Genomic DNA, 24,739 nt, shown 5'->3' on the forward strand with positions numbered 1-24,739 from the left:
ATTTGGATCGTTCAGCTTAAAGGAGCATCTTCCCCCTTATTCAACGTCTTTCTACTTAATCTTTCTAGTACTGTCAACCTGACTGGTGTTTTTAAGGCTGTCAATCAGGCAGTTTTCTGGACACTCCTAGGTGAGGGGTCCTCGCCGCTTTCTCTGCTGCCTCAGCTTCGGTCCGGAGAGGACCCGGCGCCGAATCACTGACTCTTCTAGGTGTCGGGGTGAGTCTGAGGGGTGTGGAGTCCGCTGACTGAGGATCACACGCACACACACACAATAAAACTGGGAGTAGGCTTCATAGCTGGAGCTTGGGACTCATCCGGGCCTTGGGAGCGTTTGCTCCTGTGGGCCTCACGCCCGGCCTTCCGGGTTCTCACGCCAGCTGGGCCGGAAGGGAGCTATGCACCTGCACCGGTGTTCCCGAACCGTGGGACTCCAGTAGGTCCTCGTGATCACTGGGATGTCTCGCTGTGCTCCAGCGCGCGGTAACAACAACAACAAAAGGTCTTGTCTTCCCCCCCCCCCCCCCCCCGGGAACTGGAGAAGTCCCACAAGGCTTCTGCCTTGCAGGACAGATGGCTTGATGGACCTGAGAGACAGGCCTGCTAGAGGATGGCGTCTGGACAAGCGTGGGGTGGGAAAACAATGAGGAATGTGTTGTAGTTCTTCCAAAGAACTGACTCTAAACTGAGAATGTAGTTTTGCTCGTGAAAGCGTGATGGGTCTGATTGTAGTGGATTTGTTTAAATTCCTGTCTGCATGGGTGAGAAGGTGCTACCGTTATTTGATTAGGAGCTCGCAGGAGGAAGGAGGAATTTTGTGGAATTTGAGAGCTATCAGATTTAACAGTGATGTAGAATAGAAATAAGTAGAAACACGTGTGTGTGTATGTTGGTATTGAACTCAGGGCCTGGGCGCTGTCCATGCTCAAGACTCAGGCTCTCACTGGAGCCGCACCTCCACTTCTGGTTTTTTATTGGTTAACTGGAGATCAGAGTCTAAAATTTGTCAGCCCAATCTAACTTCAAACCATGAGCCTCATCTCAGACTCCCGAATAGGTAGGATTACCGGCGTGAGCCACGGGCTCTAGGCGGACATAAAAACTTTTTTTTTTTGGTCGGTCATGGGGCATCAATTCCAGGCCTGGGAGCTGTCCCTCAGCTCTTCAGGTCAAGGCTAGCGCTCTACTACACTTGAGCCATAGCGCCACTTGCGGTTTTCTGGTGGTTAATTGGAAATAGGAGTCTCGCAGACTTTCCTACCCCGGCTGGCTTTGTATCTCGATCCTCAGATCTCAGCCTCATGAGTAGCTAGGATTACAGGCGTGAGCCACCAGCACCCGGCGAAAACTTTTTTTTTTTAAGCTATGATAATTAAGCTATGTGAGAGCTGAAAGAATGACGTTTCATACACTGGGGTAAGAAACATGTGTGGGAAGGGGTGTTTTTGTTTTGGTGCAGATCCTGGGACTTGAACTCAAGGCCTAAGCGTTGTCCTTTTTTACTCAAGGCCAGCGCTCTACCACTTAAACCACACCTCCACTTCCGGTTTTTTAGTAATTACTTAGAAATAAGACTCTCAGAGACCTTCCGGCTGGCCTGGCTTCAGCCCACAATCCTCAGATCTCACCTTCCTGAATAGCTAAGATTGCATGTGTGAAACACCTGTGATCAGCTGTGTGTTTTGTTTTGTAAAACGCTATCGTTGACACAAAATTCTGCCAAGATCAAAGAAGGAAGTTGAAATCCGAATAGTTACATCTAATAATTACAAAGTTAATTGGACCATTTGAGAGAACTACTTCTAGTGCTGAATGAGGAAAGATTACATGGCATGAAGTAATAATACTGAAGAGACGAGAAAATACTTCAAATCTGTGATCCCACCGTGAGGATTGTTAATCTGAGATCAGCCTCGTATACCTGTGGAGGCCCTATCTTAAAGAGAGTAAAAGAAGTATGTTGGGGCCGGGGGGTAGGCAAGTAAACAATGTACAAAAGATGCTACAAGAAAAGGAAGGGGAAGGAAACTGGACAAAATTACCAAGGATTAGTTTAAGGAGTGAGGGGGGAGTACATTTCCAGTTGAGATCATAGGAAAAGCGGAGCCACTGAGGTGAATGATATATTGTCTGAAACTTAACTTCTCCTAACTAAAAAAAACAAAAACTGTCTTGACAAGCTTAGTTCCTCTTATAGAATCTTAAAGTTTTTTTTAACGTTTCTAACCATTCAACTTAATATACTATTAAAGTATTTAAAGAATATGTTCAATATCTCAATTCATTGAGTAGCAAATAGTATTGTAGAGAAGAGGAAATCTACCTGTACAGTTAACCTTCCCTGTTACAGAGAGGAAAAAAAAAAAATAGAAGCCATTCCTACACACCCCTCACCAATCTCCCACCCACTTAATTCCCCACCCTAACAGACAAATATAAAAAATTTCTCTTCCCCTCTCCCTCTCCTCCTTCTCCCTGTCCCTCTCCCTCCCTCCCTGCCCCCCCTCCCCCTTTCCGTCTTTCCCCATACTGGGACCCCAGGGACTGGCACTTGCTAGGCAAACATTCTGCTTGAGATGCCCCCCAGCCCTAACCATCTTCCCCTCTGTTTGAAGAGGAAAATATGTCCCTTCTTCAATTCCTTTCATAGTCTCCCTCTTTTTCTTTTTCTTCTTTGCTCTTATATCAGCTTTCTCTGGACTCTTTGTGCCTTCCTTTCAGCATTTATACATGTCTTTTTTTTTTTTTTTCTGGTTGTGGGGCTTGAACTCTGGGCTTGGGCGCTGTCCCTGCACTCTTCAGGCGAGCTCTCTACCACTTGAGCCACAGCGCCACTTCCAGTTTTCTAGTGGTTTATTGGAGATAAGAGTCTCATGGACTTTCCTGCCTGGGCTGGCTTTGAACTGTGATCCTCAGATCTCAGCCTCCTTAGTAGCTAGGATTACAGGCGTGAGCCACCAGCACCCGGCTAAAATGTCTTTTTGTTAGGAATTGTTCCATTTAATTTCTTTTCATCTCCTTTCCAGCTAGCCTTGACTCTACTTATTTCTGGTTGTTTGTTTTTTGTTTTTTTTTCTACTTGTGACTTACTTCTCAGTCCACTGTCATGTCTTGTTTCCTGCATCCTAATAAACTACCACTGAAAGTGCCTTTACCTGTTATCACCAGTGTCCGCTGTTTGGTTAAACTATGCATTTTCAATATGCACAAATGTGCTTCCTGTAATAAAAAAAACTATTCTTTTTATGTATAAAACACAAAGAAATTTAGAGTATGTAAATACATACACAGTGTATTGCCATATTAGTTTTTTGGGGATATATTAATTAATTTGATTTAATTTCCGCATTTTATTCATAATTGTATAACTTTGTACATCATATATACATGCAACTATAGTGTTCCTTTTTTTTTTTTTTGGTGGGCCGTGGGGCCTGAACTCTGGGCCTAGATGCCGTCCCTCAGCTCTTGAGCCACAATGCCATTTCCGGCTTTTTTTTGCTTACGTGGTGCTGAGGAATTCAACCCAGGGCCTCATACATGCAAGGCAAGCACTCTACCACTGAGCCAACTTCCCGGCCCTCCATTTATAATTTTTAAAAATAATTATTTTTTAAAGTTTTGGAGGAAGGTGTTTGACTGGTAGTGTTCTAAAAAGGTCCTCAAGCTGTAATCTCAGCAGTGGGGAGGCAGAGGCAAGAGGACCATTCAAGATCAGGCTGGCCTACATATTGAGACTGTCTCAAAAATAAAAAAATAAAAGTAAAAGAACACTTTTTAGACACCTTCCAAGGATGTTTTGACTACTGTAATTGCATTGTTTATGAAACATTAGGATCAGTGTATAATGTTTAGTAAAAGAATCCATGATGTATTTAATCAGTAGTTAAAGCTATGGTGAAACTGTCTTTGGGGGGAAAAAAATCTATTTTGTAACTCAAAAAACTCACAGGAGCTGTGTCCTGATAGGTCTTACATGTAGTCCTAGTTACTTAGGAGGCTGAGATCCAAGGATTGCAGTTCACAGTCAGCCTACAGAGAAAAGCTCAAGAGACCTCTTCTTAATCTGTAGTTAGGTCCAATGGCATGCACCTGTCATCTTAACGTACATGAGAAGCCAAGATTGTAGTTCCAGGCCAGCCTAGACATAACAAGTCCCTGAGAGTCCATCTCCATGTAGGAAACCTGGACTTAGTGATACATGCTGGTGATCCCAGCAACAATGGGAAGCCTAATAGAAGGTGTATCATGGCACAAGCTGAAGCAGGGAGCTGAGACTATCCTAAAAACAACCAGTAAAAAACAGGGCATGAGGTATGGATTATTTGTACTGTGCCAAGCCAACCATGTGTAAGGCCCTGAGTTCAAACCTCCATACTTCCCCCTGCCCCCCCCCCAAAAAAAAAACCTGGTTGTGGTGATGGTGTATAACTTTTCTAATTTATATTACTCCATGTGGTATTTATATGTATTAGTCGATTGCTCATTATATCAGAAAAAAATAAAGTCTCTTTTCCTATTATAGAAAGTTAAGATGGACTTTAAAGCTCAGCATTGTTGAGAGCTGCAAGTGTTACTCTTTCATCTCAACACTAAGGATAACAACAATAAATCCAGTGGGCTGGTTTAACTTATTATATTCCTCTGAAAGTTGAACTGCTGCCAATAAAAACAACTTTGGTGGAAACTTTCCTGGAAATAATTTTTCCACCAGCTAGAAAGGATGAAAAAGAGCTCAGGCTCTAAAATAAGGGAACTGTACCAAGTTACTTGCTTCAAGAACAAGCAACTCTTTCAGGGTATATTATGGCCATAGAAATACATGAACTCTATTTGTAATAGGGTGAATGGTTGAGATAAACTATATAAAGTCTTTTAAATATATAATTTCTACTCTACTTCATTAAACTTTTTATATAAGTTGTTAGATTTGGTTTGCTAGTATCTTGTCAAGGAATTTATATTGGTGGGAGGAAGGTAGACTGGTGGATTGTGGGTTTGGCTTGGGTTATTGGCTTGGGTTTGGCTGGTCTTGAATTCATTATCCTCTTGTCTAATCCTCTTGAGTTTTAGGGTTACAAGCTTGCAGCATCATTCAGGCTTTTTTTTTTTTTCAAGTTTTGGGGTTTCAACTCAGCCTTGCCCTTGCTAGACAGATGCTCATCACTTGTGTCCCTAGCCCTTCAGATCTCACTTTTTTTTCCCCCTGAGCAGGTGTGGACTGTGATCCTATTTGTGCTTTCCAGATAGCAAGATGATAACTGTGCACCACCACATCTATCTTTTTATGGGTTTAGAGGAGAATCTCACTAACTTGTTGCCCAGGCTGGCCTTGAACCATGATTCTCTCCATCCTGGCCTCACAAATGACTAGGATAAAAGGAACGGATACAAATATATGTACTGATGTGTAGTAAATTTAATCTTCTTTCTCCACAGAAAATGATCCACAGTCTCTTTCTCATAAATTGCTCTGGAGACATATTTCTAGAGAAGCATTGGAAAAGTGTTGTGAGCCAATCTGTGTGTGATTATTTCTTTGAAGCTCAAGAGAAAGCTGCTGATGTTGAAAATGTACCACCTGTCATTTCAACACCTCACCACTACCTCATCAGTATCTACCGGGATAAGCTCTTCTTTGTGTCTGTCATCCAGACTGAAGTGCCACCACTCTTTGTAATTGAGTTCCTACATCGAGTTGCTGACACTTTTCAGGTTTGTTTTCATGAAACTTTTATAACTTAAATTACCTGGGTCAGTTGGAGGGAGACACATAATCATTTGTAATTTCCAACTTTTAATGTGTACTGTTTGTCTCTGTCTCTTTTCTGTTTTACATATTTCTAACATCTTAAACAGTGACTTATGCTTACAGGAAATTTCAGAACCATTTCTAGGAAGCCTTTCTGTATACTTTTTGTTGTTCAGTGTTATAAATATTTTGTTAGGACTACTTTGGTGAGTGTTCGGAGGCTGCAATTAAGGATAATGTCGTCATAGTATATGAGCTATTGGAAGAAATGTTAGACAATGGATTTCCTCTGGCTACTGAATCTAACATTTTGAAAGAACTGATTAAACCACCAACAATTCTACGTTCTGTCGTCAACTCTATTACAGGTATGAAAGTTGGACACAGTTTACTGGGAACCAAACAACTAAAATTTTATTGTTGCTTAGGGTCTGACATACTACAAGGTGATCTGATTTGACCAAAATTTAAATTAGTGGCAATGTTAAAATGATATGTTCTTTAAATTATGAATTTTATTTTTACCAAAAAAGGCTAGGCTGCAGCTCAATGATAGGTAGAATACCTAGCATTCACTAAGCCCTGAGCTTTTATCCTCAGTACTGAGAGAGGTGTCGGGGGTGGGGGGTGGGGGGAAGGTAGAATGAAGAGAAGGGAAGAAGGAAAGAAGGGAACAGAAAAAATAATAAGAAATGAGCCCATTTGTGGTATCTCAATCAAGCAAACTTCCAATTGGGTTTTGTTCTCGAGTATAATGAAAAGTTAAGTATATCAAGTATATCCAAATGAAAATACTCTTAAATTTTTGTGTCCACTATACTGTCTATCTTTGTAAATCTATCATCTTCAATTTATTGAACTAAAAATGGGATAAAAAAGACATACCAAAAAGTAAATCATTCAGCAACTTTTTTTTTTTTTGGTCGGTCATGGGGCTTGAACTCTGGGCTTGGGCGCTGTCTCTGTGCTCTTCAGCTCAAGGCGAGCGCTCTACTGCTTGAGCCACAGCACAACTTCCCGTTTTCAAAGCCCGGGCTGGCTTTGAACCTCGATCCTCCTGAGTAGCTAGGATTACAGGCCTGAGCCACTAGTGCCCAGCTCATTCAGCAACTTTTTTGTAATACTTTGTGAAAGCTGAGTTTTAGGAGAACTCAGAAGTTTTAGGTAAATTCAAAGACACATAAAGTATCCGTGCTCTTAAAACTAATACTTTAGATGAGAGACTGAGAAAAAAGTTTAAATGCTTAATTAGCAGTTTAATATTTTAAAAAGCAATTCCATACTTCATAGACAATGCAGGGTAATATTGGAAAGTATATATGATATAATACTAACTGGGGGAAAAAACAAAATCATAAGAAGTTACTTATAGTTTTATATAAATACATGTGTAAACAAAAGTTCTGATATGTTTAGAGTAGCTGTCACCAGGTAAAGAAATATGTTATTTTTTTAAAAACTTTTTTGGTGTGTGTGTGTGTGTGTGTGTGTGTGTGTGTGTGTGTGTGTGTGTGTGTGTGTGTGTGTGTGTGTGTGTGTGTGTGTGTGTGTGTGTGTGTGTGTGTGTGTGTGTGTGTGTGTGTGTGTGTGTGTGTGTGTGTGTGTGTGTTGTGTGTGTGTGTGTGTGTGTGTGTGTGTCTCCTGTCCTTTGGCTTGAACTCAAAGCCTAGGCATGTTATCTTTTTAAAAAATTTTTGCTCTGTGCGTGCGTGTGTGTGTGTGTGTGTGTGTGTGTGTGTGTCCAGTCCTGGGGCTTGAACTCAGAGCCTAGGCACTATCCTTGAGCTTCTTTTGCTCAAGGCTAGCATTCTACCACTTGAGCCACAGCACCACTTCCAACTTTTTCTGTGTATGTGGTACTGAGGAATCAGCCCAGGGCTTCATGCATACTAGGAAAGCACTCTACCACTAAGCCACATTCCAAGCCTTGCTCTATATTTATTCATTTTCTAAAAGAAAATGTATTTGTTAGGAAAATGTTACTAAAATATGTAAAAATATTTAGCAACAGAGATTGCTAAGATAACATCTTACGAAGTTCAGAAGACTGCTCCAGTGAAGTACTGACCTGTAGTACTAGTGAGGTGGCTCTTACGTAGGGCCTAGAGACTCAGTAGAATGCAGTAGAATATAGGGTGGAGGAATAAGAGCATTCTTTACAGATGGAACACTGACCAAAAAAAAAAAGCTGAATTTTAAAAGTGACATCAGGCCAGGTGTAGGGATTTGTGTCTGTAGTCTCAGCTATATGGGAAGCTGAGGCAGGAGGATTACTTGAGCTCAGGAGTTCAAGACTAGCCTAAACAACATAACAAGACCCCGTCTCAGAGGGAAAAAAAGGTTGGGAGATCTTTGAATACTAGGCAAACTATTGTCATGGACATGTAGGGGAGGGGAGTCTCTCCTAACCCTTATCATAAGGCAAATGGATAAAGAGTGAAGCCTTTCCATTTTGTGGGAAGATAACATGAGGAAAAATTTTTTCAAAAATTCTTTCGGAAGTCAACAGGTTGGAGGGACGAACACTACCGCAAGTGAACTACAAAATTGTTAGCCTTGGAATGGTGGTAAATGCCTATAATCTCAGTGCTTTGGAGGGGATGGCAGGAGGGTCTCAAGTTTGAGGCCAGCCAAGAAGTATATACATAGCAAAAAAAAAAAAAAATTATAAGCATGTAATGGTTGCAACTGGTTTCTTTTTTTGTTTGTTTGTTTTGGGGGGGTCCGGTCATGGGGCCTGAACTCTGGGCCTGGGCACTGTCCCTCAGCTCTTCAGCTCAAGGCAAGCGCTCTATCACTTGAGCCACAGTGCTACTTCCGGCTTTTTTGTTTTCTGCTTATGTGGTGCTGAGGAATCAAACCCAGGCCCTCATGCATGCAAGGCAAGTGCTGTACCACTGAGCCGCCTTCCCAGCCCTTTTCTTTGTTTTTGTTTTTGTTTTTTGTACAAGTCCTAGGGCTTGAACTCAGAGCCTGGGTACTATTTAAGCTTTTTTGCTCAAGGCTAGAGCTCTACTACTTGAGCCACACCTCCACTTCCAATGTTTTGGTAATTAATTGGAGATAACAGTCTTACAGACTTTCTTTTTTTTTTTAATATATATTTTTCATTGTAAAGATACTATACAGAGGAGTGACAGTTAACATAAGGTAATGAGTACATTTCCTATCGACCGTTGTTACCCCCTCCTCTTATAGACTTTCTTGCCCTTGGTTTTGAACCATGATCCTCAGATTTCATTCTCCTGAATAGCTAGGATTACAGATGTGAGACACCAGCACTCAGCTGTACTGTTTTTTGTATGTTGTTTTTGTTTTAATACAAATTCTACTATATGGCCCAGGATTGCCTCAGTCTCAGATTCTTCTATCCTCCTAAGGGCTGACAGGTGTACCAGGCTTTCATCTGTATTTTTGTATATATTTTATTTAGGCAATACTAGGTTTGAACTGAGGACCTAGGAGTACTCTCCACTTGAGCATGTCCTCTTTTTGCTTTTAGTTTTTTTTTCAAGAAAGGTCTTATTTTTTTCATGACCAGCCTCACTCAGACCATGATTCTCTTGCCCCTGCCTCCTGAGTAGCTGGGCTTACACATAGGACCACCATGGTGGTCGTATGTGTAACTGTTATTTTGTAATAGAGTCTCAAATAACCCTTTTGCCCAGTCTGGCTTCAAACTTCTATTGTCCCATCTCTACCCCCAAGTAATCAGGATTACAGACATGTATCACCATATCTAACTCAAGTACAATCCAAAACTAAAATTATTAGAATAGAAAAATAATAATAATAATAAATACTATTTATGGGGGGAAGTAGTTAAAGAAATATTCCAAAATGTGTATTTTGGTAAGAAAACAGGTTTGTTAAATCTAAGCGCTTTTTTTCTCTCTCATTTTCATGGCTCAACATGTACTACTTTTGCATTGGAAATGTAAATTAACCAAAATATTAAGTCCTAGTTCAAGTATGTGTGTTTTAGATAATGAAACATATTATTTACCAGGAAATTAGCTAGATAGTTGAATACTAGCTATATTGAAGCCAAATGAGTACACTGACCTTTAATGAGAAAAGCTAAAATTATGTCCCTTTTTTCATTACTCCACTGAGGTCTTCTTGGCAGCATTTTATGTAGAATTCCACTTAATACCAAGAGCCAAGCGCTCTCTGTTCTCAGTGGAGACATTTTTCTATAGAAAGTTTTAAAACAGCCAACCTTTGTTTTTGTTTTTGTTTTTTTTAAGTCACTGGCAGCCGAGTGAGATGCTATTGTTGAGCCACTAGAATTAGCTTAGGTTACAGCTAATAAGAAACAGAAGATAAGTAAATGCATTTATACTGGTTTGGCAGGTAAAGAGGAGCACATGGCCTGTTTCTGCCTCTAGAAATTTGATCATGTTGGTATGGTTATGTCTCCAACAATTCTAGAGACTATCTGCAACTTTAACGAGGAAAAGTCCAAACATTGAAGAAGCAACTAAAGCATTCCTTTTTTCTTCCCCCTGATAAGAGCTTTTCTGGTGGCCATACTACACATCAGCTTTACTTTCTTCTTTTCCAAATTCTAGGCAGTAGTAATGTTGGGGACACACTCCCCACCGGGCAGCTTTCCAATATCCCATGGCGCCGGGCTGGAGTAAAGTACACAAACAACGAAGCCTATTTTGACGTCGTTGAAGAAATAGATGCAATTATAGATAAATCAGGTAATTGTGTGCATGTAGTCTTATGGAGGAAGAAGAAACAGTTAAACTGACAACTGAGGAGAAAATTGAAATCCCTTGGCAGTGTAGTTTCAGTGGCTAGGCATTCATTTCTAATGATTTTTAAATCTATTTATTTTGCCCAGATGTTACATATAATTATCATAACTACTAGTTGAGATCTGCCAAACATTTGTAAATTGGAACTTGAGATGCCTTACTTAAAGCCAGTTATTTCCCTGTATATCTCTGCCTCTTGCTGTGTGTTCACTCTGAAAGTTATGTATAATTACCATATTTTTCCTACTATATTGCATGCTCATTTCTAGTGAAAGCTCCTGTTTTTTGGCAGCACTAGAGTTTGAACTTAGAGTTTCATACTTATGGACAGAAACTCTACCATTTGATTTATACCTTCAGCCTGTTGTAGTCTTATTTTTGAGATTGGGTTTCATTTATTTGTCCCAGCCAGCCTAGACCAAGATCACACTTCCCATAGTAACCAGAATTACAGACACACACCACCACACTTTTTTTTATTGAGAGGGGAAGATTTTTTTAATTTGGGCTGGCCTGAAATATTCCTCTTGTCTCAGGCTCCTGTGTAGGTCGGATAACAGGTACAAGGCATATTACAACACTCTTGGTAAACTTTTTGCCCAAGTTGCCTTGAATTGTGATTGCCCTCAGTTTCCCAAGTAGCTAAGATTACAGGTTTAAGATACCAATGCCAGATCCTCACCGGGGTTTAAACTCAGGCCCTTGGGCTTGCCTGACTTGCTTGCTTAGCTTACTTGCTGAGATAATGTTCTACCATTTGAGCCACATGTCGAGCCCTGCTTTTTGCTGGTTATTTTGGAGATAGAGCTTTGTGAACTTTTCTGCTAGCTTTGAACCACAATTATCTGGATATCAGCCTTCTAAGTAATTAGGATTACAAAAGTAAGCTATGAAAGCCTAGCCCCCTGTTTTAAAAAAGAATCATAAAATATCTTATTAAAACATCTACTCTTCACATCTTCACATTTTATACATAAGAAAGCTGAGGGGCTGGGAAGGTGGCTCAGTGGTAGAGCGCTTGCCTTGCATGCATGCGCCCCTGGGTTCAATTCCTCAGCAACACATAAGCAAAAAGAAAAAAGCCGGAAGTAGCGCTGTGGCTCAAGTGGTAGAGCGCTAGCCTTGAGCTGAAGAGCTGAGGGACAGCGCCCAGGCCCAGAGTTCAGGCCCCACAACCGGACCCAAAAAAAAAAAAGAAAAGAAAGCTGACAAGGATTAAGTGACCTGCTTAAGTTCTCACAAGTTAGTTGATACATGGTGATGATTTATTATGAATTATGGCTAATATTTTGTCTTAAGTAAAAGCCAGGCCCATTGTAAGATTCCAGCTTATAAAATAATAGATCATAACTCCTATTTCTTAAAAACTAACCATTAGCATAATCCATTTCATAAGCAACCATCATATTTAAATTATTTTTAAAAAAACTAGTAGTTTCAGTGTTGTTTCTATAAAGAAGACAAGTTTGATTTTCATAGAATTATATTTCAACCAGTTAGACACTAGCCTAGCTCTCAGCTATCTGAACTGGACTAATGGATTCTCTGTCCACTGACCTATTAGTAGAGGTATAAAGCTTAAGTCTTAACACTCACGGTGTATCTGTTACTCTGAATAGAGTGTAAGCTCTAGTCAGGACCTAAAGTCCATTGATATTTCCTTAGGATAATACCCCTTGTTATCTCTTTAGGATCTACAGTGTTTGCAGAAATTCAGGGGGTCATTGATGCTTGCATTAAGCTATCTGGAATGCCTGATCTCTCTCTCTCTTTCATGGTAGGTTTTGTTCTCCTGTTTTATTGATATTTCTATATCTAACATATATGATATACTAAATAAAATAACCTCTGAGATAAGATTATAACTTAGATCACAAAGGATTATCTCAGAAATACTAATGTCTAGCACAGCCTCCCAAAGCAGTACCTCATACAATGTGCCTAGTCTTTATGGAAAAGTTTTGCTTAAGAGTGCTAGCACTGAGTGGTAGAGTGCTTGCCTCGCATGCATTAAGCCCCTGGGTTTGATTATATGTGGTATAAGCAGAAAAAGCCGGAAATGGTGCTGTGGCTCAATGGTAGAGTGCTAGCCTTGAGCTGAAGAGCTGAGGGACTGTGTCCAGACCCAGAGTTCAGGTCCTACAACCCAACAACAACAAAATAAAAGAGTGCTAGCAGTGGCTTTAAATTGGCTTGCTGGCTTCTGTAAATCCCTGATGTCACTTTCACTAAGTAATTACTTGCTTTGCTTATATGGGAGGACATTTGTGTTTCCTATCATTTTAGACCCAGTATAACACACTGCTGAAAATAGTTTAAGAAAATGTAGTTCTGGTCGTGTGGTGTCTTTGTCAGTTTCTGACTTTAAACTTAAGCTATGGAATGAAAATAGTATTTCTTGCTTTTGCTCCCCATACTTACTAAATTTCAAATAATAGTTATGTAAAATACGTGCAAGCTTTAAAGCATTGTGAAACCTTATGCTGTTACAATGTGATAATAATAAACATTATGTGTCTAGTTGCTTTTTCCTTAAGGAGCATATTAATTTCTCCTAATACCTGATCAGTGTGGCCATACTCATTATTTTCTATGAATGTAGTTGTCTTTTGTATTTCTGACAGAACCCAAGGCTTCTGGATGATGTCAGCTTCCACCCGTGCATTCGGTTTAAACGTTGGGAATCTGAAAGAGTTTTGTCATTTATTCCTCCAGATGGAAATTTCCGACTCATATCGTATCGTGTCAGCTCACAAAAGTATGTTGATGCATTAGGCAGAATCTGCCTTTGCCCTTTTCCCTTATTTTGATAGTTTAGTACTTGAGTTTAACCATGGCTTACCTGGAGATCTAGTGAGAACTGGTGAAAAATACGTGCTGAAAATAATCAGTTACTTAGAATCTCATAGTGTGGAGTATGTAGTTAAAAGTGTCTTTGACAATGCTTACATACCATGCATCTGGCATCTTATTTCATGGTGAAATACTATGAATCTGGTAATCTTTTACTATGGTCTATGGATTTTGTGGCTAACAGGAGATAGACCTATCCTAGGACATTTCCTTAAATTATCCACTTCAAGACACTCTTCTCTGCACTAAATTTTGGAGGTTTTTGTTTGGGGCTTGAATTTAGGGCCTCAGAACTGTCCCTGAGCTTTTTTGCTCAAGGCTAGTGCTCTACCACTTGAGCCATAGCTCTACTTTCAGGTTTTTGGTGGTTAATTGGAGGTAAGAGTCTCACAGACATTCCTTGCACAAGCTGTCTTTGAACTGTGATCTTCAGATCTCAGCCTTCTGAGTAACTAGGATTAAAGATAAAAGCTACCTACATCTAGCACATTTGTTTCTGAGACAGGGTCTCAGTATGTAATCCAAGCTAGCCTTCAACTTGTCATATACCATAGGCTAGCTTTTAACTCTAGATCTTACAGTATCAGCCTCCCAAGTCCTGGAATTACAGTAATAAGCTACAACTGGCTTGTATTGAGGTTTGTTTTTTATTTTGCTTTGCATTGAGATTTAAACTCAGGTTCTTGTGCCTACTAGACAAGTAACCATGGAACCATGTCTAGTCTATTTTCCTTTAGTTATTTTTCAGGTAGGGTCAGTTATTTTTGGTCAAGCCAGCTTCAGACAGGATCCTCCTAGTTAGACCTCTCAAATAAATGGGATTACTGGGTGACTCAAGCCCAATTTATTCTTTGAGATTAGGCCTCTAACATTTTACCACATCAGACCTGAAACCATAATCCTATCTCTTCCTCCCAAGTAGGTAGGATTACAGGTGTGAGCTGCCATACCCAGCAACCCAGATTGTCTAATGTGACTAAACTAGAATTTTTATTCTTGTTGCAATGAATTCTTGTAGTTCCTAACTCACTGGTACCAGATATTTTGTTATACTCAACTGTCCCCTGTGCAAATACTGAATCTTTAGTTCTAGAGGTTTAGAACACTTCATAGAGTTGGCAGTAGCACAGGATATTCAGGGCTGTTTGCAGACCACCTTGGGAGATGTTTCATGTCATTCATGGTGTATATATGTGCTTTTGTGTCTTTCTCTTTGTTTCTAGTCTAGTAGCAATACCAGTGTATGTGAAACATAGTATCAGCTTTAAGGAGAACAGTTCCTGTGGCAGATTTGATATAACAATTGGACCAAAGCAGAATATGGGGAAAACTATTGAAGGAATCACAGTGACGGTTCACATGCCAAAAGTTGTGCTGAATATGAACCTGACACCAACACAAGGCAGCTATACATTTGATCCAGTCACCAAGGTACAGCCACTTCAAATCAAGAGTGAGCAGTGTTTCTGTAATCTATTTTCAGATTAGGGGGAGGAGAGGTTGTTGTTATGGTTTTTGAGGAGTTAGTGTTTTAAAGTAAAGCTCCTCTAAACCCCATGAGCAGACTACTCTGCTGTGTGTGGACTTAGAAGAAATCCTGTTGAGTAGATGAACAGAAGACCCACTTAACAGATGAGTTAAGAGTGGGTCTTAACTCATCTGTTAATAATCCAGCCACTCCAGTTAAAAGGCAAGGCTAGGGAGTTTCATGTGTAATACTCATAAGGCTCTGAGGTCCATCTCCTGCACTGCAAAAATTAGTGAGTAAAAGCTTTATGAAAATGTGGATACAGAAAATATAATAAATTTAAATTACTAGATTCCTATAGATATTCATCATTGTAACTTGGTCCTTTTTTATTTATTTGTTTGTTTGTTTGTTTATTTAGTCAGTCATAAGGCTTGAACTCTGGGCCTAAGCACTGTCCCTCAGCTCCCTCAGCTCTTCAGCTCAATGCTAGCGCTTTACCTCTTGAGCCACAGCGCCACTTCCAGTTTTCTGGTGGTTAATTGGAGATAAGAGTGTCACAACTTTCCTGCCCAGGCTGGCTTTGAACCATGATCCTCAGATCTCAGCCTCCTGAGTAGCTAGGATTATAGGCATGTTAAACATATCATTTCAGTACTCTTCCACAGGGATAATGGTTAGGAGAAGCTGGTTCCTCACCCTTACACTTGCCTCTAACAGAAAGCTTTCAAATAACTACAAAAGAAGATTTTTCTCTTAACTTCCTGCTTGGTGGGAAGTATTGAGAAGTCTGATTAAAGCATATTTTTAAATAGTCATAAAATGTTCCCTAGTTTCCAAGACACTACTTCACTTTGTATAAAGTGCATAGTGTCTTTGAACCTTGTCTTTAACAAATGGTTCAGATTTTGATTTTATATCTTTTTAAGGTACTAACATGGGATGTGGGGAAAATTACACCACAAAAGCTCCCAAGTCTTAAAGGACTGGTAAATTTACAGTCTGGAGCACCCAAGCCAGAAGAGAATCCAAGCCTCAACATACAGTTCAAGATCCAGCAACTTGCTATTTCAGGTAAGGATAATCTGATGTTGAAGGATAATTGAGCTTTGGAGTTTGGGAGTTTTTGTTAAAGAGTACTGATGTTTAAATTCAGGGCCTCACACTTGGTAGGCAGGTGCTCTAGGAAGAAGAGCTGCACCACACCATCAAGCCCAGATAACTGAGTTTTGCTGAGCCCAGTTATTAGGACTAACAAACATTCCCATCAGGAAAGAGAAACTGTTTGCCTTTACATGGTGCTAAGAGATACCATGGATTTGGGAGAGACCTTGTTTCACACAGCATTTCTTCACCTCCATACTCACTTCATTTACGCACCAAAGAGGGGGATAGTGATATTCATAGGAAATAGAATTAGCCTACATGGACATCTTTTTTGGGGGGGGGGGGGGGGGGAGGTCCAGTCGTGCGGCCTGAACTCTGGGCCTGGGCGCTGTCCCTCGGCTCTTCAGCTCAAGGCTAGCACTATACCACTTGAGCCACAGTGCCACTTCCGGCTTTTTTCTTTTTTGCTTATGTGGCGCTGAGGAATCGAACCCAGGGCCTCAGGCATGCAAGGCAAGCGCTCTACCACTGAGCCATCTTCCCAGCCCCTACACAGACATTTTAATGAAAACATCCCTACAATATAATAATTCATAAATGGTAATAAGGACATTGCTTCTAAATGGTAGAAAAGATTTGATATTTAGGATTTAGTATTCAGTATTCATTGCTAAATCAATTGTTTTATATGGGGATAGTAATTTGTGTTTCATTATTTTTAACACAGGCTTAAAAGTAAACCGTTTGGACATGTATGGAGAGAAATATAAGCCATTTAAAGGAGTCAAATATGTCACAAAAGCTGGAAAGTTCCAAGTGAGAACATGAGAAAAGGCCAAAATTCCTCAAGATCAGTTTGTTTTCCAAGTGTCATTACAATCTATTACTATTAGGTACCAATTGGGTGGGAATACATATTCTAGTTGAAGCATTTGTCAAGCGACACACCACTAACAAAATTGCTTAGTAACTGATGTAGTGTTCTTAAGGAGCTTTAAGCTAAGGGAAGTTTTCTAATAACTTAGCTGACTTTCTATCTTTTCACTTATGAAGATTTTGGAGGTGATTTTTCACACAGAGGGCCACCAGTTGGGTATTGCACACTGAAACAGTAAAGGTGGAAGGCTACAGTGATGACCTCTGCCACAGCAAGTGAACTGGCTCATCCAGCAAAACTATCACTCTGTTATGTGATGTCAGGTGCAGCCGAATGTTATGCCTTCTGATCTTAGTTATCTCAAATCAGTATCTGTCCTAACAGGAAATTTTCCCCACCCCCAAGAAGTTTACAGAAAACTGCCTCTTCAAGTGTTTGCCTTATTCAGCTTTTCACTTGTGCCATTAAGCAAGCACTGTAGCAAAAGCCACTTACACATGGCCCGGCAGGGAGCTGAGCTGCTCCACGCTCCATTCTCACTGTACTTGGTAGTATATTTTTTATAAATAAGATTTTTATGTAAAGCTCAGATTTTGATTTACAAGAACATTGCTGCAGTAATATACCATCTCAATTTTGTGCCACTGGTTCAGCTGTTAGAGAGCACAATATTAAAAAAAATCATTTGTATCAAAGGGGCAAGTGCTTTTTAAGGTAATAAAAGGAAACACTATTTCTGCTTTTAGGAAGTTGTTGCAAGCACAAATATTTGCACTTTGAAGCAAATTAAGGCAGTAAAAGAGAAATTTAAGTGAGCCCTTTGCCATTTTCATGTCTTGTAAAACTTTATCCAATAGACTAAAAGCCTCATGCCCTACAGCAAAGGGAGGAAAATGTGTCTGCCTCACTATTGTCAGTGGTTTCTTTTTAATCTTCATCTTTTTTGTTGTTCTTAAAGGGTTGAATTTGCCTGTATCCCTTGTCTTTAGGGACAATTCCTTTCCATATTATGTACTTGCCAAGGCTTCCTCTATCCATACTGTTGTCAGAATGGTCAATGAGTACTTCAATATTTCTCCTGTACTGAGTACATGGAAGAACATTTATCAATTCTATTGGCTTGGCAGTCACAGCCTACTTATTTTAATCACTAGATATAAAGAAATGAAGGAGGCTGAACATTAAAACACAAGCCTTCTTGTTTATACTTAATACTACTAGTTGTTTTTTTTATCTTTATTTCCTTGTGGCTCCATTATTTTCCTTCACTCTTCTCAGCTTATAACTGTGTCCCTTATGCTAAGGCTATTTTTTACATTCATCCTATTTATTCTGGTAAGTTCTAGTAGTTGGCTCACCATTGTATAGTATCATTCTTTGCATTTCCTGCCTGGGGCATCCAACCTACCTTTCTTCTAGTGAGAAAGGCCACTTTTTCAGAATGTTTTTGTGGTGGTGTTTTTTGTGCTAGTCCTGGGGCTTAAACTTGGCCTAGGCTTTTGTGCTCTATCACTTTTGTGCTTTGAGCCACAGTGCCATTTCCAGCTTTTTGGTAGTTAATTAGATGGAGATAAGAGTCTCATCGACTTTCCTGCCTGGGCTGGCTTTGAACTGTGATCCTCAGATCTCAGTCTCCTGAGTAGCTAGCATTACAGGAATGAGTCACCAACAGCCAATACAACCTTTAAATTTCTAAAGTAACCAATATATTGGGCAGCTAAAGTAAAAATGTTGCTAAGTATTTATTATTTATTCCCTTTGCTTAAGATTGGTTAGCCAATTCAATTGAGTGAGTGTGTGTGTGTGTGTGTGTGTGTGTGTGTGTGTGTGTGTGTGTGTGTGTGTGTGTGTGTGTTTGTTGCTGGGGCTTGCACATGCAACGCAAATATTTTACCACTGAGCTACATCCCTAAATCCTTCTTCAGAGTTCTTACCTTAGTAGAGCAATCACATTTGCTTTTCTTTCTACAGAATCCCTGATCTCAGTTATCCATAATCTGGACTGTCCAATTTATTTTCTTCCTGTGCTGTATCTTCTCTTATACCCAAGAATGTATACCAATAGTCCCTTGCCTCCAGCAATTTCTTCTAAAACTTCCAAGTAGACACAGTTTCCTTTTACAATTAAGTTATTGTATTTATTATATAATCCAGTAAGTCCTTTCCCTAGTTCTGGCTATACTGTCAATAAAATAGATCAAAATAACAAATTGATTTTTTTAGCTTGATTTTTGATTGAACAGTTTTAAACCTCAGTGTTAGTGCATGCTGAACAGTTATCAGATTCCTCTGTGCTACCATAAGAAATGAGAGCTTCTTCAAAGCTTGTCCAATTGCTTTTCTCCTCAAATTGGTGTGTTCACAGCCATTTATACTTTAAACATCACTTGTCTGGCCACAGTTGAATTGGTAAGTGACCAAAACTACTATTTTTACTACCACCTACCAATATGGGTCCAAGAATAGTCATTAGAATATTTTTCAAGTACAGAATTCTAGTTAATCTCAGAATAGTCCCTTTAGTCTAACTAAATTCTTAAAGAGATTTTAAGAACAAATGAAATGTTTTTCTGCATGAAAGAGTCCCCATCATTTTATCCAAAGGGAAAGTTCGCCTGATAGGTTCAATCCTTAAATGATTCTGTTGAAAACCTTGAAATATGCTAGCCTTGTCCTTAGAAACAAATGATTTGAGGAAGTACTGTAACACAACAGGAAGGAAGCACCATTTAACACAAATGGGATAAATAGAAAAAAAAAAAAAAAAAGCAGCCTCAAGTTGCTGAGCTAATTCAGTAGCCTTAGACACAGGTGGCAATTTTTCTAAGCAAAATACTAGTAGTTGCAGTTGACAACACCTTCAATGATATCTTTTCAGATCTAGAAAATCAGGCAAAAACAATGCTTTCCCACTTTATCCAAAAACCTGTTCCTAATGTGTTACTTGGTGCTTCCTTAAACAAGAAGAGGAATATATCCCCCAAAGCAACCTCTGTCTCAAAACCCTGGTAATTTCTTAACAACCTTATTGCTCTGTACTGTGTTTTGGAATAATAATAATAATATTAACAATAAAATGGTCTTCTAATGGTCTTCCACATTTCACAGCTTAAGCTTTTAGAAGACAATGATGCTCTCCAATATTAGCTAGAATCTTGTAAGATGAAAGACTTCTTCAACCAGGATGATCAGCTGCTTTCTGCCCACTGAACCTGTGTCACCTCTACTCTTAGTGTATAATCCCCAAAGCTGTCCTTTATAACATAGTTCCATTTGGTCTTCTAATTAGATAAAATAAAAATCTTTAGTTGCAGATCTTGAGAATTAGTTTCATTGGTTAATCTTTAAAAGCAAAGGAAAAATAGGCTTAAGAGGTCTTGCTAAAATAATACCCATTTAGAGCATTATTTATATAAATGCATTTTATTGTTTTAAACAGAACAAAAGAAGAGGCAGAAAATATTTTCATATAACAAATCCTAGGTTATACATATAGTTCTTTTTAGTGGTGATATCTCAAAGTCATCATTCAGGGGCTTTTTTTTTTTTTTTTTGCTTCACTGTGTCTTGAGCACTGTTATTGGAGAAAGCACATCTGGCATAAAGTGTAAACCAGTGTTTTAAAACACTGGAAGAACATGGAGAGCAAATGATTTCCTTATTTCCTCTAAGTAATCTTTAGTAAAACAAAAGGTGATCTTTGGCATAGATTCATACTTTAAAGGCATTAATATTGCATTTATGTCAGGTAAGCAACTATAAACATATGCTGAGGGCCTTGGAAAAAAATAGTTAAAAGAAAATAGAGGATGCCCAAGTGTATAGGACCAACTTAAGACAGGATTTACACATTCAGTGTTGGAATCTTAACACATTGGGCAGAGGAAGGAACCATTTGGTTCTGAGTTTGGGAATAAATACGATTTTATGTGCTAGGGAATGCTTAGACAGCACTGATAGTGCAAGAAAAGGAAAAGTTGCCTTCTATCTGATGTTGCCTAATAGGAAACTACTATAGTGATAATTAAAATGAACTCATTATCCTCTTGAACACTTGTTTTTAGGAGAAAAACTCATTCTCTTGAACAATCATATTTAGGGGCTCAGCTTTTAGTTGGTTGAAGGGAGGTAGGAGCTAAGGAGAGCATTTCCCATTATCTACAGGAGCACCAGAATTCTAGTCTGCAAATACCACTGTCTCTTAGATAGGAAGTGTCCTTCAAAAAAAGGTTGCATTTCCATTAAATACTCTTGGAGACCAAGCACTAATTCTTAGGGCTGAATTTCAAAAAGAGAAAGAATCTTTTAAATTACAAAGCTAGGAATGGGTAGTGTGAACCTGTAGTCCCAGTTATTTGGGAGGCTGACTCAGGAGAATCACTTGGGTACAAGAGTGCAAGATCCACACAGGCAACATGTAAGACCCCCATCTCAAAAAAAAATAAAAAAAAAAAACAAGCACACACCTATGTGTCCTTAAAAGCTTATTTAGTAAGGGATAGTGGAAGACAACAACAAAGGCCTAAGATATATACCATGATTTGGTTAAAAATTAAATGCAGCATTTCAGCTCAGGAAAAAGGGGGTGGAAAAAGTTAAGAGCTAAGAATGAATGGTAAGGCCTCAGCTCAGGCCTCTGCAGGCAGTGACAAAGCATGGAGCACCGGGAGTGGCCCTCTGGGAGGATGGGCACAACCATACCCTTAGCTCCTCTGCCCCTCCAGTGGCAGAGAGCACCAGAAACAAAGTGTTTGTGAGACAGTTACCTTGGAAGGAGATGGGACTGGAAATTTCCCTAATACAGACATTGCTCACAGACTTGGTAAAAAACAGAATCCTGTGATTCTGGGATTTCCTCCTGACAGTGAAATCAGGTATTATTCTAGTGGGAAACTAAAAGGATTAAATTTGGAAGAATAGGCAATGAATCCAGGCCATATATGCCAGACTCCCCAGAGGCCACCTTTTCCTGTAGCTGTGAAGCTTACTTTTGAAAAGGAAGAAGGTAGCACAGCCTAAGGAAAACAGGCAAGGTCGGCAACAACATAGAAAACCTAAAACAATTTCTGGAGGCACAGTGATTTTCTTAACTGACTTGCTGTTCCCTTGCTTGGAAACTTAGGAAAATGAGAGCCGGTGAATGGGAAACAGAAGGAAATGTCCCATAATGAGTAGGGATAGAACAGAGTTTCTGGCTAGTGTTCATCTGAGGTTCCTAGTTTACATAAAGTTCATGGGCTTTCTAGAATAGTTTGCCTATTGGGAGAGTGTGTGTACAACTATAACTGTGTTTGGGAATACAGGGTATACATGGAAACCTGCTTCAAAGTGTGCCTGACAAAAGTATATAAATGTTTTCTAATATAAAGAGGGCCCCCATTTCTTTCTGGCTAGGATGTGGCTTTTGATCCCCAGCAATTCATTATGACATCTGGAATTCAGATTATTCTCCTGTTTAGTTGGGGTTTCTGTACAGCCAGGTTTGGCTAGGTGCCTACTGGTACCAAGGAGTCTTTCTGACCCAGCGCAGTGTAAATCCAGCATCTGTTCGGATTTTGATTGAAGCAGCCTCTGCCTCTCGCACAGTCTCTTTCACAGACTGCATAAGGTTCTGGGCATTGTGAACCAGCATCTCCGTGGCCTGCAATGCAAGAAGCGCTGTTATAGTAATCTCTGATGCAACCTTGCCTCCAAAATAGGATTGAGCAACGAGTAGATTGTACTTATTTGCATCACTGGAGGTTATCCCAAACCTGATTCACTGATTGTAAACTCTGCCCTCTACTGGCCTATAGGGTGAACTCTTCATCTTCAAATATGTTGCTTCCTCAGGACTTGCTATTCCTTCTACTTGGAATGCTTTTCTCCCAGGTAATATATGGCTTTACCTATCATATCCTTCAGATCTTTGCTTATCTATCATTTGCCAAGCCTTCCCTTCTTCGATTATTTTAAATCACAAACCATGTTCTAACTACCAGCATTAAATTCTCCTTTTTTCTCTACAGAAACCATCCTAACTGATTTACTATATATTTTACCTATGTTCTTTGGGGGGTGTTGTCCACATGTAATAACTCTCCTAAGGTGGACAGTTTTGTCAGTTTTATTAGTTGACTGGCACATAGGAGGTATTTAAGAAAGATTTCATTAATGAATGAAAAATACAACCAATAAACCAGGCAACTTACAAATTCATAAAAATCTAATTTTCCAAACATCCAGCTTTTAGAGCTAGGATTTTATTTGTATATTCAGAAATTCAGAGAATGTAATGAATCTCTAGCTCAGTAATTCTTAACTATTTTTGAGTCATAGGTTCTTTTGAGAATTTAATGAAGGCTATGAGTTCACTCCCCAAAATGCCAATGTGAATAAAGTTATGTACATGAAATTTCAGAGGGTTCGCAGAAATAACTTTGAGCTAAAATTCCTGTTCAATCATCTTTTCACTTGTCAATAAAGTTTAGAATCTTGCCAGCCAAACTCACAAAACAGAGCCAGGATGGGAACTCAGAACTAACTACACACTTGCAGTCCTGGTTTTGTACCATTCTCCAACGGTTAGTTTCTACCTTTTTTTTCTTAACTGTACTGAATATTCCCAAGATACATTCTTGTTGGTTAAATGACATACTACATGATTAAGCCTTTAGGCTGAATCTGAGTCTTTTTCTTCTATCTCTATTTTTCCCCCTAAGGCAGAAGACATGACAGGAAAATAGACTAGTGCCTAGACTCTGCTTGGGATAAAAATTAAGCTTCCCTTATTTGGAGAAGGGTTAGGTGAGAAAGGTTAGATTAGCACATGGTGAAAAGCAAGCAAAGAACACACCAAGAATAGCCTCCTTGTCTACTCTGTAATGTGCTAGCCTCTGTCTCCTGCCAGAAATAATTGTCTCCAAAATTACTTGTGGCTTCCTCAAGGGAAGGACTGGTCAGTTTAACAAGGGTGTGCTCACTACCATAAGAAGAAAATGGAAGCCGGGTGCTGGTGGCTCACACCTGTAATCTTAGCTACTGAGGAGGCTGAGATCTGAGGATCACAGTTCAAAGCCAGCCCGGGTAGAAAAGTCCATGAGATTCTTATCTCCAATTAACCACTAGAAAGCCAGAAGTGGTGCTGTGGCTCAAGCGGTAGAGCACTCACCTTGAGCTGAAGAGCGCAGGGACAGCGCCCATGCCCAGAGTTCAAGCCCCACAACCAACCCCCCCCCCCCCCCCAAAAAAAATGGAGTTCAGAGTAAAGCCTACCAGAGGGATGAGAGAAAGGTTACTTGAAGGTTTTCTGAAAAATCTGGGCCACAATTCAAGGAGGAAAAGAATAGGAAAATTATAGTTGATAAGGTATATCCAAAAAGTATCACTTAAGGGCTGGGAAGGTGGCTCAGTGTTAGTGTTTGCCTTGCATGCATGAGGCCCTGAGTTCGATTCCTCAGCACCACATAAGCAGAAAAAGTCAGAAGTGGTGCTGTGGCTCAAGAGGTAGATTGCTTGCTTTGAGCTGAAGGACAGCACCCAGGCCCAGAGTTCAGGCCCCACGACCAAAAAAAAGAAAAAAAAAGTATCACTTAATAGGCCCAGTATAATGTTGCAAGCTGTAATCCCAGCTACAGGGGAGGAAGAGATCGGAACAACTGTATTTCAAGGCCATCTCAGGCAATAAGTTCATGAAGTCTCCATGCATCTCAAAAAAAAAAGCAGAACATGGTAAGGCATACCTACAGAGGAGGCAGAGGCAGGCAGGCAAAAATGGGAGACCCTATCCAAAACACAACTAAAGCAAAAAGGGCTGTGGATATAATGTAAGTGGTAGAGCACCTGCCTAGAGAGTGTGAGGCCCCCAGTTCTAACTCTAATACTAAATTACTAGCTGCTAAGAAACCTAAACAATGTAAGGGAAGCACCTTCTTG

At 39.8% G+C, this 24,739-nt stretch overlaps 2 protein-coding genes across 4 annotated transcripts in view; one reads left to right on the top strand and one right to left on the bottom strand.

The window, feature by feature from the left end:
• Window positions 1–19: 19 nt before the first annotated feature.
• On the top strand, window positions 20–17,736 carry Ap3m1 (adaptor related protein complex 3 subunit mu 1). Of its 2 annotated transcripts, XM_042690118.1 has the most exons (9): window positions 44–218; window positions 5,439–5,714; window positions 5,948–6,119; window positions 10,326–10,463; window positions 12,212–12,297; window positions 13,145–13,278; window positions 14,597–14,804; window positions 15,771–15,915; window positions 16,676–17,736. In XM_042690118.1, exons 2-9 carry the CDS (start codon window positions 5,442–5,444, stop codon window positions 16,774–16,776), a joined length of 1,257 nt encoding a protein of 418 aa, XP_042546052.1. In that variant the 5' UTR covers window positions 44–218; window positions 5,439–5,441; the 3' UTR covers window positions 16,777–17,736. The 2 variants fall into 2 exon arrangements, with proteins under 2 accessions (XP_042546053.1, XP_042546052.1); XM_042690119.1 differs by lacking the exon at window positions 16,676–17,736 and having other exon boundaries at window positions 20–218; window positions 14,597–14,826; window positions 15,771–15,906.
• Window positions 17,737–18,776: 1,040 nt separating this feature from the next.
• Window positions 18,777–24,739, bottom strand: part of Vcl (vinculin) — a 99,619-nt gene continuing 93,656 nt past the window's right edge. For both annotated transcript variants that reach the window (XM_042690116.1, XM_042690117.1), the window contains one exon: window positions 18,777–22,466. In XM_042690116.1, coding sequence (XP_042546050.1) covers window positions 22,320–22,466 — 147 coding nt within the window. In that variant the 3' untranslated portion in view covers window positions 18,777–22,319. The remainder of the gene's footprint in view (window positions 22,467–24,739) is intronic.

The sequence above is a fragment of the Dipodomys spectabilis genome, unplaced genomic scaffold (genome assembly GCF_019054845.1).
Source record: "Dipodomys spectabilis isolate Male_0828 unplaced genomic scaffold, ASM1905484v1 ptg000136l, whole genome shotgun sequence".
Taxonomy (NCBI): domain Eukaryota; kingdom Metazoa; phylum Chordata; class Mammalia; order Rodentia; family Heteromyidae; genus Dipodomys; species Dipodomys spectabilis.

Coding starts and splice junctions, on each gene's coding strand:
- Ap3m1 (XM_042690118.1), top strand. CDS start 5,442: ATGATCCACAGTCTCTTTCTCATAAATTGCTCTGGAGACATATTTCTA. Junction 12,298..13,144: donor ATCTCTCTCTCTCTTTCATG/GTAGGTTTTGTT, acceptor TATTTCTGACAG/AACCCAAGGCTTCTGGATGA. Junction 14,805..15,770: donor CATTTGATCCAGTCACCAAG/GTACAGCCACTT, acceptor TATCTTTTTAAG/GTACTAACATGGGATGTGGG.